General features: G+C 41.8%; 2 protein-coding genes across 10 annotated transcripts in view; both read left to right on the top strand.

Annotated features, from left to right (window-relative positions):
• The first annotated feature begins 256 nt into the window (after nucleotides 1–256).
• On the top strand, nucleotides 257–9125 carry g3bp2a (G3BP stress granule assembly factor 2a). 4 transcript variants are annotated; one of them, XM_040186143.2, is made up of 13 exons: nucleotides 257–503; nucleotides 2334–2452; nucleotides 2537–2618; nucleotides 2906–3079; nucleotides 3281–3371; nucleotides 3456–3561; nucleotides 3687–3867; nucleotides 4295–4396; nucleotides 4739–4841; nucleotides 4925–4984; nucleotides 5134–5262; nucleotides 5374–5492; nucleotides 5989–9125. In XM_040186143.2, the coding sequence occupies exons 2-13, from the start codon at nucleotides 2358–2360 to the stop codon at nucleotides 6259–6261; spliced, it is 1515 nt and encodes a 504-aa protein (XP_040042077.2). In that variant the 5' UTR covers nucleotides 257–503; nucleotides 2334–2357; the 3' UTR covers nucleotides 6262–9125. The 4 variants fall into 4 exon arrangements, with proteins under 4 accessions (XP_040042077.2, XP_040042076.2, XP_077965227.1 ...); XM_040186142.2 differs by having other exon boundaries at nucleotides 260–503; nucleotides 5374–5501; XM_078109101.1 differs by lacking the exon at nucleotides 257–503 and adding an exon at nucleotides 590–630.
• A 2725-nt stretch (nucleotides 9126–11850) lies between these two features.
• uso1 (USO1 vesicle transport factor) overlaps nucleotides 11851–17235 on the top strand; it is a 14026-nt gene continuing 8641 nt past the window's right edge. For 2 of the 6 annotated variants that reach the window (XM_040186128.2, XM_040186125.2), the window contains exons 1-11: nucleotides 11920–12179; nucleotides 13768–13854; nucleotides 14591–14655; nucleotides 14741–14817; nucleotides 14959–14970; nucleotides 15234–15287; nucleotides 16090–16190; nucleotides 16274–16376; nucleotides 16476–16531; nucleotides 16870–16990; nucleotides 17127–17235. The exon at nucleotides 17127–17235 is cut by the window's right edge and continues 70 nt beyond it. In XM_040186128.2, coding sequence (XP_040042062.2) covers nucleotides 12114–12179; nucleotides 13768–13854; nucleotides 14591–14655; nucleotides 14741–14817; nucleotides 14959–14970; nucleotides 15234–15287; nucleotides 16090–16190; nucleotides 16274–16376; nucleotides 16476–16531; nucleotides 16870–16990; nucleotides 17127–17235 — 851 coding nt within the window. In that variant the 5' untranslated portion in view covers nucleotides 11920–12113. Of the gene's footprint in view, nucleotides 12180–13767; nucleotides 13855–14590; nucleotides 14656–14740; nucleotides 14818–14958; nucleotides 14971–15233; nucleotides 15288–16089; nucleotides 16191–16273; nucleotides 16377–16475; nucleotides 16532–16869; nucleotides 16991–17126 lie in introns of all 6 variants that reach the window. The other 4 variants (XM_040186131.2, XM_040186130.2, XM_078109099.1 and 1 more) reach the window with 3 other exon arrangements.

Below are 17235 nucleotides of genomic sequence, written 5' to 3'. Positions count from 1 at the left end.
ACAACAACAACAACAACAACAACGCGGCTAGTTGATCAAAACAATACCTCGCAGTTAACAAAGTGCAGACTACGTAAAAGCAGGCGGAGAAAGGCCTTGAAATCAGAAATATGAAGGAGAAAAACAAAAAGCGTAGCGAGTGTAACGTTCAATACTGTTACAGTCAAGTAAAAATTTCGGACAGCATTAGTATAACATTTTGGAGGCGGGGTTAGTCTTCTGTCGTCATAATATAAGTTGCTTAGTGTAAACAGTCCATTGGCTGAATCTTTGTGACGGGGGTTCCCAGCCCCAGATCGCAGGGGTATAACAATAAATAGACCCTATCACTTTAAATCTGCAATCTCTGGGACTGCAGAGATCATAAAGTGTTAGTTAGTGAAGCGAGGGAAATATCACTAGTACCCCACCCCCCCTGGGATATTTCTGAACAGGTTACAGCCGGTTACTCGGAGATATTCATCACAAACAATTCTGTCTACATAGATAGGGTCTTTCATACGGTAAGTAAGCCTCATCTATGCTAGGCTATGAGACGGTTGGCAAGCTAGCGTTAACCGTACGAGCAAATGTTAGCTAGCTGCATTGTCTAGCTAACGTTAGCAAAACCACGACCGACTCGATAGACCGGTAACGTAGTAGGAGCATACCATTGCAATCCAGTTAGCCACCCCCTACTGTACAAAAGCCCACGTTAGCTATTATATTTACTTAAAGATCGACAATGGCCGGTAAATTGGTCAAATATGCCTTCCTTTGTTTTCTTTGAGCTAGCCTAGCACTCAATTTGTTTCATTGCAAATGGTTTTGACAGTCAATGTAGCTGGCTAAAGTTGGGGGTAACGTTAATTTATTTTAAAGTTTGTTGCAACTTTATAATAGATACGAGTTATATCGACTATGATACAAATGATTGGAAATTAGGAGTCGGTTGTTGAGGCTCATCGCCACTTTATCGGTGTAGTTACACGGCTATCGCAGAGCTTCACGTTGTGTCGGCTTGGTGATTTCTTTTTTACCGCTTGCTATCAGCGTGCAAGTTGTATTTGTGTGTTAGTACAGCAGTTATGCCTTGTCAAGTTCCGCCTGTCTGTGTTTGTCGACAGTAACTATGTGTTTAAATATATTTATCTTGCAATATTGCAAAATGTGAGCTGGCTGAAGGAAAAACGACGACGCCACAAGTTAGCTTAAGCTAATGTTAGCTTTTCAACTAGCATGTCGCTAGCTTTGCGTGGGTTTTCTGTTTGCCGGCTAACGTTAGCCATTTAAGATGACAGCAGGGAGGCCAGTAACGTTAGTTCAGACTGTATTTCCTCCGTTGTTTTCCTAGTCCAGAAAAGGTTGACCTAGTTGACAATACAGGCGCGTCATTCCTAAGACGGGGAACTACTTGCAATACAAATTATGATTCCGTCATATAATTTGGATAATATAACTGCATGCGAGAAATGGCTAAATGTTGTTAGCATTCGACATGAAAGGCCTGACTAACTCATGCAGTAGGCCACTTGTCTACAAAGGGATACATACATATGTGTAACTCGTATGTTATGTGTGACATAACGTTAACTTAGTGTTTTAAAGTGGAATTTAATTACAGTACACATGGCTCTCTGCTGCCAAACTTTGAGAACCTGCGTCAATCGCTTCCCTTTTTTATTTACAGCCGGTTTCCTTCTTTGTCTCATTGGATGAACGCGATGGCGCAGTTGTGTGTTCGCTAGTGTGTTAGCCAGCTAGCTTAATATTCAACTGTCTTAATTCTGCAATACGATGAAATTTGGTGTTATAAAAACTAAAACTATTAGGACAACAAAGTGAGACGTTGTTTCTGTAAAAGGAGATGCGATTGACCTTTTGTTCTTCCTGCAACGTTCCTACTATCTACTCAAACGCAACTGTTGTTTACCTAAAGGTATAACAAACGTTTATAAAAACTAAAATAAAGTATTCTTCCCGAATATTGCCTAAACGTTTAGGGTAGTGATCTTACTGACTGAGCTCATTTTCCAAACCGTATCCTACACACGGTTGCTGTTTCATATGCCTGGTGAAATTATATAACATGGTCTTTGCAACAAATCGAACTGTTATGCAAGTTGAAATGTTGAACTTTTTTTTGATAAAACTGTTTCAGAAATTTGTGCTTTTAACTATATGATTGTTTTTTTTAATGCACTTTTAATTGTAGTCACACCAAGTAATACAATATTTACCTTCAGTTTTAGAAACCTCCTTTATATTATGCAGTCAAATTGTCTCCTGAAAAAAACTATAATACCACAATTTGTCTTTACTACATTGAATTCCATGTCTATCTTCTGTTACAGCACTTAATATTGTCTACCAAAGAAATGGTGATGGAGAAGCCGAGTCCCCTGCTTGTAGGGCGGGAGTTTGTGAGGCAGTATTACACACTCTTAAACAAGGCACCAGATTTCCTACACAGGTAACTACCTATAGGTGATGTGGAATTAACTAAACGTTTAGGTTTTGTTCAGGCGATTTGACCTTCCTATTGTTGTGCCATTAGGTTTTATGGGAGGAATTCTTCCTATGTTCATGGAGGACTTGACCCAACCGGGAAGCTGGCAGAAGCGGTGTACGGGCAAGCGGTAAGTGCTCTGCCCTAATAATACGATTTTAACGAAGGAATAGGTATGTGGTACAATATTATTCACTGTGGTGAAATTGAACATAGTTAAAAAAAAATGTTTGAGTTGGACATAAAAGATAATAACTGGTTTGGAGGTTGAGAGGAGTAATTATTTTTGGGAATGTAGACGCTCTGGCTGTGACTTCAAATTCTTGACATTAGTGGAAGTCAGATTTCGAAAAATGTGTCTCCTCCTTTTCTCTTCATTAATTTTTGAGTTGATCTAATTGTCTTTGCATCTCTTAGGAAATCCACAAGAAGGTCATGTCCCTGCAGTTCAGTGAGTGCCACACAAAGATCAGGCATGTCGATGCCCATGCCACACTGAGTGATGGAGTAGTGGTGCAAGTCCTGGGAGAACTTTCAAACAATGGTCAGCCCATGAGGAAGTTTATGCAAACATTTGTGCTTGCGCCAGAAGTGAGTACCCCTTTACCTTTTAGTACTATTAACATACATTCAGGTTGAGTGATAATATCAACTCATTTCTTAAGATTTATGGCTTAATAAATGGAAATTGTGGACGGAGCTGGTATCTGGAGTTTTTTTTTAGTCCATTTGATTAGTTGTCATTGACTTTAATTTTTTAAAAGGACTCTTTTGCCTGGCAAATTTCCATAGGGTTCGGTGGCGAATAAGTTCTACGTCCACAATGACATTTTCCGTTATGAAGATGAGGTTTTTGGAGACTCTGAAGCTGAGCTTGATGAAGGTACGACATTAATAGATAGTTGACATTTACATGTTTAAATGTTAGGTTGGTCATTTTCAAAATATTTTTCTTATTCTAATTTAGAATCAGAGGAGGAAGTTGAAGAGGAGCAAGAGGAGAGGCAACCATCCCCTGAGCCACTTCAAGAAAGCCCCAACAGCACCACTTATTATGATTCTCATCCTGTCTCGTATGCTCAAACGTCATCTGATCTCAAATAAATATCACTCTGTTATGACCTTTTTTTTCCAAAAAGGCTTTTGACATTTCATTTAATGTGTGTAAAGTGACCTCATGCAGATTTGTCCTCCGTAGTAATGGAGTAGAAGAGCCAATGGAGGAGCCAGCTCCGGAGCCTGAGCCAGAGCCTGAACCAGAGCCCAAAGTAGAGGAGATAAAGCCTGATGTAGATGAGAAGGTTCAGGAAGAGATTGAGGAGAAAGCTCCATCACCGGCCCCTGTGGAATCCCCACCAAACACCCAGGAGCCTCCCAAGGTTAGCCTGATGTATCTGGTTTACGTCTCAGTGGTTTCCTTGAATGAGATCATCAGCGGCCATATTAGTCGGCAGTTCAGTGGATCTTGGATCTAATATAAACTGAAGAGCCTAATGAGTGTCCCTAATTTAGTTTGGTGCAGCAATTTAAATTAAACCAGCACCTGATGTCACAGCGGGCTGGAGCAGCACCAGATTGAACCTCTGTGTATAAATTAAACAATACACTTTTTTTATTATGAACTTATTATGAAACTTGAAGAAGTTTCTTTATTATACATGTCATGTCATTTTGTGATGCACAGTCCAGTCCCATATCATCCATGTTTTCATGATGTGCAGTAACATGCCCAAAGATGCACCTACCAATGTTCGAGTAAGGTGTCAAGCAATTGTTGCTGTTAACTGGGATTAATGCATCCTTCAGACTTTCTCGTGGGCTTCTGTGACCAGTAAAAACCTGCCTCCCAGCGGCACAGTCCCCTCCTCTGGAATGCCACCCCATGTTGTTAAAGCTCCAAGCTCACAGGTAACATACTATTGAATTTTTCAAATGACATTAGGTCTCAAGAGCACATTAGAACGGGTTCACTATATAAGGAACTACGTTTTTATTTCAATCATACCTTTCATTGATTATTTGATGATGGTCAACACCATCAATAGAGGAAATTTGTGCAAAGAGCCCCTTTTTGACAGAACTGTGTGCCATACTGACTGCAGCGAAGTGCCATGAGAGAGTTGAGACCGAAATGCAAAACTAGCTCAAAGCGGGGTGAATTAACAGATTCTCTGGGTCACTATGTAAAAGAAAATGAAGACCAGGATGTTGATGTGTTTTTTCTTTGTGCAATGCTCCTCCCCCACTCAGGCCAGAATAGACGGCAAGACGGAGACACAGACAGCACCTCTTCGGTCCAGAGACCAGCGCACACGCGACAGACCGACCTTTACTCAGCGGGGTCCCAGGCCTGGTAATAACAACGCTCGTTCCATTGGGCGTAGTGTCTGTTTATTTTACACTTGTTCTTACGTTTTATAACTCTGTCACTATTAGATGGTGTTGCGTCTTTGGAGTCACAAACAGGGAAACCACACTTGAGTTTTGTTAACAAAGGTAAACATGATCCTTTAAGTCACATCTAAATGAATCTATATTCCTATCTTTGATTTTCCCAATTTGCTCGTTAAGAATATCATTCTAGTTTAAGGATTGTAATGCAGATTACGCGTGTGAGCTGATCTGGCCGTTGTTCTGACCTGCAGGTGGCCGAGATGTTGAACCCGGCGAGATGGACAACAGGCGGATTGTCCGATACCCAGACAGTCACCAGCTTTTTGTTGGCAACCTCCCACATGACATTGATGAGAGCGAGCTCAAAGACTTCTTCATGAGTAAGTTACCTCAGAAAAAGCAACTCTTTGTTAATGAATTTTCCACGACATGAAAAATAAGGGGTTTTTTTTTTAGTGGGGATGAATAGTTACACACCTTCTTTCTTACAGCATATGGAACTGTTGTGGAGCTGCGGATCAACACCAAGGGCGTTGGTGGGAAGCTTCCTAACTTTGGATTTGTGGTCTTTGACGACTCCGACCCGGTGCAAAGAATCCTGGGGGCGAAGGTAGAAGGGGCATGTATTGAAACTTCATTACCCACTTTTTGGTGGTGGTTTGGTGACACACATTTGACAGTCGGGGGTAAAAACCCACAGGAAATACCCGAAGCCCTTGTCTGTTTTAAATTCACATGTAATGTCATATTGTCCTGTCCGTAGTTGATATGTCATGCAAACTATAGCATTGAGTTTAAAAACAAACACTTTTTGTGTCTTTCTACACAAATGAATCCAGCTTGAAAGGTAACTAAAATTGATTGAAACAAAAGCAACTGCCCTATTTATTATAGCCTGGTTGATTTGAATATGTGAATAAGCAGAGTTTTACAAAGTAATCCTCAAGCAATGTATGCTTTTACATATTTGATTGATCAATGCGGTATCTGGGAAAGGTTGACATACTTGTGTGTGCAAACCAGTGAACGATGTGGGTGGTGAAATGCATTAGGGAAATATCCCGAGCCGGCTTCGTCACTAATTGACTGTGGTTTTCCCCCTGCAGCCGATCATGTTCCGAGGCGAGGTGCGCCTGAATGTGGAGGAGAAGAAGACGAGGGCGGTGCGCGAGCGAGAGACCCGGGGAGGAGACGACCGCCGGGACATGAGGCGCAACGAGCGAGGCCCCGGAGGCCCCAGACCCGCCGTGGGAAGTGGAATGATGCGGGACGGCAGGGGACCACCACCTCGAGGCGGCATGGCCCCCAAACCTGGCATGGGCTCCGGAAGAGGCTCCGGTGGCCAGGGAGAGGGTCGCTTCACAAACCAGCGCCGCTGAGGAGTGCACCACCTGCAGTGTGGAAGTAGTACCGCGTTCTTCATCTTCAACCGTTCTCGTTAACGAAAAGAAATCTTCATGTATGAACGTATATATTGGTTTATGTTTTATTTTTATTTTTTTGTTCCCTCTTTGCTTTGGAATGTGACACAGCCTGTCAACCTTTTTTGTTTGTGAAATAGACAAAACAAAATAAGCAAACAAAAAAAAATGCGCTTATTATTTGTGAGCTGAGCATCCTTTTCGGGTATCTCAAGAATTCACAAACTTTAATTTGTAAATTTGTGGAAAAAAGGCGAACCAACCAGGAGTAATCTGCCACATTAGGAGGGACTGATAAGACTTTTAACTACGATAACACAGCCCATCATTTGGAAAAGAGATTATATGCCTTGACTTAACCGGGGCGCTGCTTCACGAAATCCCTCTATTGCACATTTTATATGGTAGTTTTCTGCCCGTTACTGTTGGATAAAAGTGGGATGCAAATTTTGCGCAGTTCCAGGAGAAAGGCTTGCCTTTTACTTTTTTCCTTTTTGAGAGACCACTGCTTAAAAATTGCATAATGCACTCATCAATATGCACTAATGGGTACTTTTGTCATATTACTTTGACATCCACGCTTGGAACGCCGCTGGAGGGACCTGTTTAGTCTCAAAGCGACACGACTTTCCGGGGCAGGCCTCGCTCACAGCCTGTCTGCTGTGACCAATGTACTTTTCTCACTTTTGACCCAAAACAAGCTTCAATTACTGCTGGATGGACATGATGACGAGCAAATCTACATTATATTTTTCCTCATTTATAAATAAAAGAAAGAAAGCTCAAATCCTGGACTTTTCCCTGCCAGCTAGACCGCAAAAATGGGATGGACGACACCGTCTCTCTTTCTTCCCTCCCTTCCACTCTTAGGTGCGGAGTAACTGAATAAATGCACGGCAGAAATCATAGTTTACTGTATGTTTTGTTTTCTGTGTATCTTAATTTCTCTCAACTTGATAAAAGCATGAATGGTGCCTTCTATTTCACCTTTTCTAGTCTTACTAGAGCAAAGCGGTTCGAGGCGCTCTGCCTCAGATTATGGAGCTGCTCATTTTGAACAATTTTTTCCGGGGATCAGATAGAAAAAAAAATTGCAGTATTCTGAATATTTAGGTAATTTTTTTCAGGTGCATATTTCATTTTTCCGTACTGTTTTACTACCTAAGATGATCTGCTGTGAGTTTTGTACATTTGTTTCGTATCGTGTCTGTTCTGGGTTTTGTAGAGACAATAGGTGCCTCCTATTCTGTTGTTAAATGGTTGAGAGGTTTATCTGAAGAACAACCCCCCCCCCTCCTCCTCCACCCCTCCACACCCATTAAAAGTAGGTACATTAAAGGTAATGTGGGAATATTCTTGCGTCTTTGTTTACCAGTCATGGCCGTACACCACAATGATTCCAGTGACCTGAGGTTTGGAAAAGGCAATTGTCTCACGATGTGATTCAGAGTTGTTGATACTTTCATTTTGACCATAGTTTTGGAGACTCGCGGTAGCACCTGAGTAAATCCCCGGACTCAAAAGTTGTCAGACTGTTCTTTTCTCGGTAACAATTTTGTAAAGATCCGTGTGGCTGGGCTGGCCGTTGTTCCAGTCTACCGACTAGCAAATAATTGTGCTCACTTTTCTAGCCATTTATGCATTTGTATTTTCATATGCTTATTATTCATTGTGTTTATTTGTGTTTTTTTCCGTTTTTTTCCCTTTCAAGGCAAGTGTGATTTGAATGCCATAGTTCCGTTTCTCTTTGCCTCTGGTGCATTTTCTTTTACCACTCGGTACGGAGGGAAGACCTTTTGGGTTCAGCTGAAAAGGAAAACGCGAGCTTTCTTTTCTTTTTCTTTTTTTGTTATCTTGCACTGATGGGAAGTGAAATCAATGTAGCATTTTTCTGGACAAATACACGAATGAGGTCTTCCTTGTCTGGTGATCTTGCACTATTTACAATATTTCTGGGACAATCTGTAATTTTGAAACACAGACTCTACAAATTCCTTATCTGGCAGAGAAAAACCATTAAGTGCTCATCTTATCTGCGTGGAATAATATTTGCCGTCTTGCAGTTAAAACCAGATTGGATGTACAAACATGGCATATTTAATCCAGTTTCCACGGTGATGCCCAGCTGCTCTCTTTTGTAGTTGAGATGAGATTTTCAGATGGGAGATTAGTTTTCAATGGAGATATTGCATTTGTTACCAACATTCTTTGACCGAATATTACAGAAGGATTACAGCTCTTTGATCCTTGCCTCCTGATTTTAACAGACCGTTTCAGATTTATACATCTACCGCGAATGTTTATTTGTCAGTTAATTGCTTAGCTAAAGCACTTGACTGCAATTATACTAATTTTTTTTTTTTTTACACAACAGTGGTCAATGCAGAGGCTGGAAAGCATGATGGGCTCTTCTTTGTCAAAAAGTTTGTGTTTTTCCACATCTAAATGGTGGCAAAATGTTTCGGATAAACATCTAGTTTTGATCATTTCACCAAGGTTGTACCCCCCCCCCCTTTCCAAACCAAACCTTTGAAGGACCTGCAAAAAGAAGAAAAAAAAGTGTTTTCCTGTGGTTGAAAATTAATTTGAGTGGATCCTCATTGTGAATCATTCCAGTCCCTTTTGAATGGAAATAGAGGTTCCTTGTTGGCTTTAGCAGGTGTGGTAAACAGTTGGCTGTAAATCTTACTTTTACGGTGTTTACTTGTTGCTAGTACAACAATGTTGCAGGTGGAGAATCTTTTTTGTTTCGTTTTGGGTTTTTTTTCTCCATTTTGAATGTGTTGGACTTAACATACAATAAACTACTGATATCAGCACCACCCACACTGTTTGTCATGTTTGCAGGTTCATTCTTTAAAGATATTTGAAGTAACGAGCTGTTGCTGTGGACGTCAGCGAGTTTGCCAAAACCAACAACTCGGAACAGGTTTTGTAATTCAACCCCGCTGCGGGTTTGACAGCTGAAGCTTTGGTTAGGTATAACTTTATAGCTTTGGTATAACTGGATTTTTCATGTTTTTTACTCTAGTTAGGGGCGATTCCACGGACGTAACTCTTGAAGAACAGGATGTGTCGGCTCCTTTCACCAAAGCCAGAAGTGTGATACTGCGTCACCGCTTTCAACGTTGCTTTTCGTGAGCGATTCCTCGTTTTGTTTGCTACGTTGCACCTTATTCTATCCATCTACACGCAGTGGTAACATGTCGACACACAATGACAAAAAAGAAGGCTGCAATCTAGACAGGATGGATGTAGAAAAAACTGCTCGTTGGACACATGGTGACTAACTAGATGTAGAAGACCGTGTACAGCCTCATTCCTGCAACTTATTTATGAAATGTCGGTGTATTAATCTGTCTCTTCCTCCAGCATGTCCATATATATCTCTGATAGTCACTGTCAAGATGATGTTTCACTTGATTTAAGACCAAATCTTTGAGTCAAGACAGGACCGCTTTGATTTCCCGTTGAATGTTTTGTAGGGCCCACTAGGAGGTCTCGGCCTCTCATGAACCACCCAGTCAAATTCCTTGTATGGCTGACGTATAATAAATGTTTCCTGATTCCTTAGAAAACTCAGTATGAATCATTTTTCCAATTTGGGAGTTTATTTATTGAAATTACTTTTTAACTAATACATAAAACTGTCCTCTGGGCTTTACTCCGATTACATCATTTTTAGATGTTTTAGTAAAAGGCTTGAACTTTTAACAATCGTTCTTGTAGTAGTATGAAGCCCGAAATGCTCAAGTATCAATTTGTCATCAACATTTATTTTCCCAATTTGAAAAATGACCCCCTCTCCGTGACATCCGAGGTAGCTACTGTCATGACAGTCGCCTGTAAAAACATCTCCTGAAATGTGGTTTTCAAAAAAATGTTGAATGATTGGTGAAGCCAGTCTTACCTGTCTTTCCTATCAGAAGAAAAAAACAGCTGCTGATGTTATCAGGTCCATTGCTGCAAGAAAACGGAGAAATGTTTTTAAGCAAGTGGTGACACCTTGTATGTTTAGTTCATTCATTTGTCTTGTTCAAGTGTTGTTTCACACTCTGTATATAATGCAAATCACTTCATCAGCATAATGTATTCCTTGAATTACTCCGTGAATGTGAATGATCTGGTTTCATTTTAAGTGTGGGGGAAACCGAGCCAAACAGCCTGATACTTTGGCCCAGTGAGTGGAAAAACAGGAACAGGCTGCTAAACAGCACAATGAGTAACTGGTGAGCTGATATGCCAGATGGGATGGGGCTGTAGCTCCTTTTGACGACACCAGTCATGTTTGCTTGATGTTAAATCATAAAAAAATATGATGTTCTTGTCTGATAGATTACTACTAATCAACCCAGCAGTGTGCCAAGAAGATTGATGGATTTATACCTACAGGAATCAGGAACATTTATTACCAAAATATGTCAGACATACAGGGAATTTGACTTGGCGGTTGGTGCATAACATCAGAGAATGAGATAATGGACAACAAGACAGACAACATGGTGCAAGGACAACATACTGTAAGAGGATTTTAAATAAAAAGTTCAAAAGTGCACCAGTGAGCAGAAAGTGACAAGTGTATGTGCATGTAGAGTGTGAAGGGAGTGATCGGTGGAAAAAGGCATGGAACCGGTGCAGATGGATCGAGAGCCTGAGCCATGTTTCATTCAGCTTCACGTGCAGCTTCCTGTCAGACAGGAAGTGAGCGATCCACTTGCAGGTGTCAGGCACGAATGGTGCCTTCTATTTCAGGCACGTGCAGCTGAGAGAGTTTGTCCTGCAGCAGAGACCGGACGATGGTGTTGAAAGCAGAGCTGAAGTCCACAAACCGGATCCTGGCGTAGGTTCTTGGGGAGTCCAGAAGCTGGAGGATGAAGTGGAGTTCCATTCTGACAGCATCGTCTGCAGACCTGTCTTTGTAGTGGGCCCAGCCCTCCTGGACCTGGTCAGTGAGGGTCGTCAGGTGGGATAAAACTAACAGTTCATAAGACTTCATGACTACAGAGTTCAGGGCGACGGGCCTGTAGTCATTAAGTCCTGTGATCCTGGGCTTTTTGGGAACAGGGATGATGGTGGAGGCCTTGAAGCAGGCTGGTAAGTGGTATGTCTCCAGGGAGGTGTTGAAGATGTCTGTGAACACCGGACCAGTGAACACCAGAGATCCGCATTGTGCTGATCAGCTGATCATTGTGAGGGTTTCTTTTAAGGAGTCTCTCTCCAGAATAGAGAGGGTTAATGCTGGTGAGGGGGGAGGGAGGGTGATACAGAGGCGTGAACCCCTGATGGGCTGGGGGAGGGAGGGGTGGGGTTCTGGGGCAGGTTGGTAGAGCTGTGGGGCACAAAATCTGCAATCCGCTCGCCATTGAAAAACACAAATATATGTAATATATACTCATATCTAACTGACTACACTTTTCCTCTTGATTAAAAACCTTAACTTTTACTATATTTATTTTTATTATTATGCATCATTCTTCCATTGCTGTATTTATATAATCTTTCGTACAATCATAATTGTATGAAGGGGCATTTGCTTTGGTGCATGATCTTTCACGCGCATCGTAATCGATTACTTTTTTCTTTCCCTTTAAATAAGTGAACTCAGTTGTCTTCTGATCAGCCACGTAGCGCCACGTCTGCGCGCATGCGCAGTGTCCTCACATTTCTGTTCCGGGGTCGACCACACAGTGTACAAAAATCATCATTGTGTAGTTTTTCTCCTTTTAATATTCACATAGTTATTACACGGACCAGGGGAGGGGGGAGTCTGGGGCTTCTTTGATTACGGCACCGACAGGACGTCTGTAAGGATGAACTTCTTGAGAGGAGTGATGGGTGGGCAGGCAGCCGGGCCGCAGCCGTCCGGAGCCGAGACGGTAGGAAACCAGTCTGGCTAACTGCGGCTAGCTGCGGCTAGCTAACACTACCACCGCTTTGCGCCTGACAAACTTGTAACGCCACAAACACGTCAGCAATTGAGACGTGTTGAAATGAACCTCGCGGGTATTTCTTTACTCTCTGGCTAAAACCTTCAGAACGAATTATATGAGGTCGGGGCCTCCTAAAACCAGAGCAACGAGCTAGTCAGGAGGCTAATTAGCTAACGTAGCATATCTGTCATATCTGACACGCCAGGTGTTTTCTCCACGTATAACGTGAGCTGCACTGTAACGAATGAATGAAAGAAAGACTATGAGGTTTTAGGAGTATTGGCCTGTGTACTAACGTTATATGTTTATTTACAAAGGGCATAAGGTAATACAGAAGCTAAATATATTTATGTCCAGTATTTAGCATAATGGGTCTTCCCCAGGTTTCCAGGAACGATTTGTTCTTGATATAATTAACGCTAATGACATTGTGAGAGTTATTGTCACCATTTGAACTGCAGAAGAATGAAGATAGTTGGACGTTTCAGATGCACTTTGAATGGTTAAATCCATCTTTGTTCAAACATTTGACTACAAACTGCAGCTGGGCAATTTCAACAATTGACCTGCAATGTTTAAACTTAAAGCCCATTGAAATATTTTGTTAATGTGTCACATATGATGACATATAAATATAGGACGTTGGCAACATGGATAATGATCTCAACTGAACTAATTGCAACTAGTACCACATAAACAACAGGCCTTCGCCATGCTGTGTGTTGTCAAGCAGGTCCACAGCTCTCACTGCTGATTGTCATCTCAATTTAAAGGTTGGTCTATAAAATGTATCATCACCACCATCCAAGGTCCAAGGTGACTTCTTCAAGGCGCTTTTTGTTCAACTGCAAAACAAAATATATATTCAATTTATGGTGATATCAAATACATAAAAGTATTGTATCCCCAGACTATGATCCCAGCATGAAACGACACATGTGGAAAGACACAGCAGCATATGTGATGCATCCAGAGTGTTGCAGGCATCGCAGGAGGGTAACAAACCCACGTCAGACATTGCTATTACAGCTGTTGAGAGAGGCAACGTCCTCTCCTTTGAAATGTACAAGACATTCTTCAAGAGACTTTTTCCCATCAGAGCTGTTTTTTTCACTACTTGTTTTTAAAGTGTAGTCTAACCAAACACCCATTGCCCAATATTAGTTTTTGAGTGGTATTTGCACTCAATGTATTGTGTTGTCAAGTGAATCTTGTCCCATTCTCCGGTGTAATGTTCACAGCCATTGTAGTTTCTTGCTCTTTTCCGAAGAGAATTGAGTGAATCTGAATACGATTTCTTTTTTTCTCTTTTGAGGTGGGCTTCTTGAATTAAAACAATGGAACCAGTTAAATATTTCTGCAGGTAGTCGCCATATTAAGCAATGACTTTCCTCAAGTCATTTACAAATATTGGAGGTAACATTACATTTGCTAACCTTCAAACAGCCCCAACTATTAAGACATGTAAATACAGATATTCTCACTTGGATGTATATGAGGCATAACAAATCAATAAAGATTCTTCTATTGACAGATCCACAAGTTGTGTGACCGAGTAGCCTCGTCAACGCTCCTGGAAGACCGCAGAGATGCAGTCCGGGCTCTCAAGTCTCTCTCTAAGGTAAAGTATTGACCTAAAGTCATTGGAAACGGGAGCAGTACAAATACACTTATTTGTCAGTGTATTAAGTGCACCTATCTTAACCTAATGCAGTCTAGATAATGATACATTAATGAAGGTTACAATGGTTAGTTGTTTTAGAAAGGTGTTTACATACTTTAGTCTGTGGTTGTGCTAAATTATGTTGTTTCTACTGAGAATTCAAAACCTCTGCATAGACACCTCTCCGTTCAGTCCAGTTTTTTTACTGCCTGCCAAATCAACCATGAGTAATGGGTTCATCAGGCATGGATAAAGGGTTTAGAAGGCACAGTGTTGCACATTAATGTACAGTGATGCCACACGCTGTGTTTGCTTCCTGTTTCAGAAGAAAGATGACAGTGTTACAGATTGTTATTTCTGTTTTTTCTTGTTGTGTCACCAGTTGATCATTTGCCTGATTGGTGTCTACAGCATATTTTAATGCACAACGTATCCAGAATTAACCTCAAGGAAACTGTTCTTATATATTCTTACGTTACTTTTGTGAATTTATATTGGGCATCATTCATTCATATATCACACTGTTCCAAACCCAAGCTTTAAAAAAAACAAACAGTACAGTTAAAGTCAATACTTTTATTATGTCCCTTTTTTATATATTTCCTTTTGACATACGACACGTGACTTGCATTGTTGTTGAATTGTACTTTACTAATAAACTCGCCTGGCCTTCCCGACCTGTTGTCTTCTGTAGAAATATCGCCTGGAAGTTGGCACACAGGCGATGGATCACTTGGTTAATATACTGCAAACTGACAGGTATGTACATGTAGTTTATTGTGTTTCTGTGTGACTTGAGTAACAATAAACGCTGACCATCTCCTTCTTTCTGCCACCTGAACAGGTCTGACTCTGAAATCCTCGGCTATGCTTTGGACACACTGTACAACATCCTCTGCAATGATGAGGAGGAAGAGCAAGGTATTATAAAATATGGAATTCAGCCTAAATTAGCCTGTTAGCGTTTAAGGATAATTCCTCCTAATTATGTATCCGTGCTGAGTGGCGACTTCATGTAAAGATTATCGTCTCTCTTTTCTCTTCCATGTTTTAACCCTACAGATGAATCAGAAGGTAAAACTCTTTAACTGTGCATGATGCCCCCCCCCTCACCCCGCTTGCAAATCATATGGGGTATTTAGGTTGGGATGTGTACAAAGAGCACCATGTACACAGATTGTAAATATCTGGTATTATTCCATGCTGTGTTTTGATGTTTATCGAGTCAAATATGCACAACAATCAGTCAGCTGATTCTACACTTCAGTGGTTGAAATGACAGCTGACCTTCGGGTGAGGAGTTAAACCCCCTCTGCCCTCCCCCCCTGCCCTCGCAGATGCAGTAACTCCCATCTCTGCTTCAGGGAAGCCTAAGAATGCTTCCTCGCCTGGTCAGTACTGAAACCAAGCTCTCCCTGCCGTAGTTAATGTACTGCTACATATTAACTAACTTCACTAAATCAGTGGGCACTGGAGAAGTGACGGGAAGCTGTTTGGGTGGTGAATGACTGCTTCACTAATATTATCACATCCCTGAACCTCTGTCTGTTACTATGTCAATTTCCTACTGCTTCTTTGTGTCACTCACATTTTAATACCTGCTTTTTCCCTTCTTGTGGTGAAAAGAGGTGGTTTCTCTTTGTTTTCCCCCAAATCAGTTCACCAAAATGACAAAAATCTTCCCTGTACTGGTATCTAGCTTCTTTTCTTTTGTGCTCTGTGGATTGTTGGTAACAGCGCTGAAGTGCCATTTCAGCCTGTATCACTTGGTTTTACATTCGCCTGGTAATAAAGTCGTTATGGCAACGGTCTGAGCGAAGTTGCCAAATCAAAACATATAAAAATGCATCTCAGTGTGGTGCTGTCCGTCACTTTGAAGCCCTCCGCTCGTCCCACAGTAAGTGTGTACTTGGATCAGGCTACTGGGCTCACCCTGTTCACCCTCCCATGCAGCTGTCCCTTCATCTGGGTGTCACGCTTTTTTATTTTCCCAGAAGGCACGTTGAGTAGTATCACCCGGAGCACACGCACATTTCTCAATGGCTTCAAATATAAAGTCAGTAATAGAAACGTTTTTTAGAAGTTGCAAATCCAGTTTCCCCTGCTTACCGACATTGCTGCGGACAAACCAACTGGTTTCTTAAACCGACTCTCACTGAAATATTTATTTTCATCGGTCAATCTCCCCTGCAGATGAGACCGCCCAGAAGCAGTCCGATGACCTGGGGGCCCAGTTCACCGAGCAGTTTGTTCAGGACCCCGAGCATGTGACTCTGCTTCTCGCACTGTTGGAGGTACTGAACTTGGCAAGAGATCAGTTATTATATTTGTCCAAAAACATCTGCCTGATGCATTTCTCCGTTGACGTGATTGTTAGGAGTTTGACTTCCATGTACGTTGGCCCGGGGTGAAGCTGCTGACCGCTCTGTTGAAGAACCAAGGTGTCCAGGTCCAGGGTATTATTCTAGTCAGCCCCATGGGTGAGTTTCTCACTTGTTTTGTGGTGTAGAGTTTTACTTCCAGGTCTTCTATCTCCACTTCTACCAGTTTTTAACTGCTACTTTTATTTCCATTGTCAGGTGTTTCCAGATTGATGGACCTGCTAGCAGACTCCAGAGAAGTGATTCGCAACGATGTGAGTACCTGTCTCTGCTGTCAGACCCTCGTTAATTTCAATGAGGTCGATCATTCCATTTTGGTGCAGCGACATGTGACTTCATGCGACAAGGCGCCGTGTGGACCGATCGGACACACGCGCCGCATGTTCCCGGTTACATGTGCACTATCTTTCAACTAAAGACAAAGTAACTCCCATTTCCGCAGCTGTGCATTGTTATGCCATCAGTTTCATTAATGGCTTTGCGGTGTTTTGAAAGCCTTCGAACTCACACTGGCAAAAATATGGCCACAAAAACTCCTGTAGTGCTTTAAATCTCAGATGCGTGACAACCTGTTTTTTATCGCTTCCCGCAGGGCTTGCTGTTGCTTCAGCAGCTTACCAAAAGCAATGCTGCCATTCAGAAAATTGTAGCGTTTGAAAGCGCGTTTGAGCGTCTTCTAGATATCATCACAGAAGAGGGCAGCAGCGATGGAGGTAAAAGGAGCATTTTTCCTTATCTTGAATACAGAATTGTGATTTTAAGATGTCAATGCAATCCCTCTCCTTTTTTTCCAATTAAACGTTTTTTATTATATTTTGTGCTGGTGCTGATCCTTCTTCCTCTTTGCAGGTATTGTGGTGGAGGACTGTTTGCTGCTGCTGCTCAACCTGCTCAAGAACAACAGCTCCAATCAGAACTTCTTCAAGGAGGGCTCCTACATTCAGAGAATGAAGCCCTG

The sequence above is a fragment of the Gasterosteus aculeatus genome, chromosome 9 (genome assembly GCF_964276395.1).
Source record: "Gasterosteus aculeatus chromosome 9, fGasAcu3.hap1.1, whole genome shotgun sequence".
Taxonomy (NCBI): domain Eukaryota; kingdom Metazoa; phylum Chordata; class Actinopteri; order Perciformes; family Gasterosteidae; genus Gasterosteus; species Gasterosteus aculeatus.
This window is presented reverse-complemented; position numbering and strand designations above follow the sequence as displayed.

What these genes read in the sequence shown, in the direction of transcription:
- g3bp2a (XM_040186142.2), top strand. Translation starts at nt 2,358, where the DNA reads ATGGTGATGGAGAAGCCGAGTCCCCTGCTTGTAGGGCGGGAGTTTGTG. An exon ending in CATTTGTGCTTGCGCCAGAA is followed by an intron (nt 3,080 to 3,280) that starts GTGAGTACCCCT and finishes AAATTTCCATAG; the next exon opens with GGTTCGGTGGCGAATAAGTT. An exon ending in ACACCCAGGAGCCTCCCAAG is followed by an intron (nt 3,868 to 4,294) that starts GTTAGCCTGATG and finishes TGCATCCTTCAG; the next exon opens with ACTTTCTCGTGGGCTTCTGT.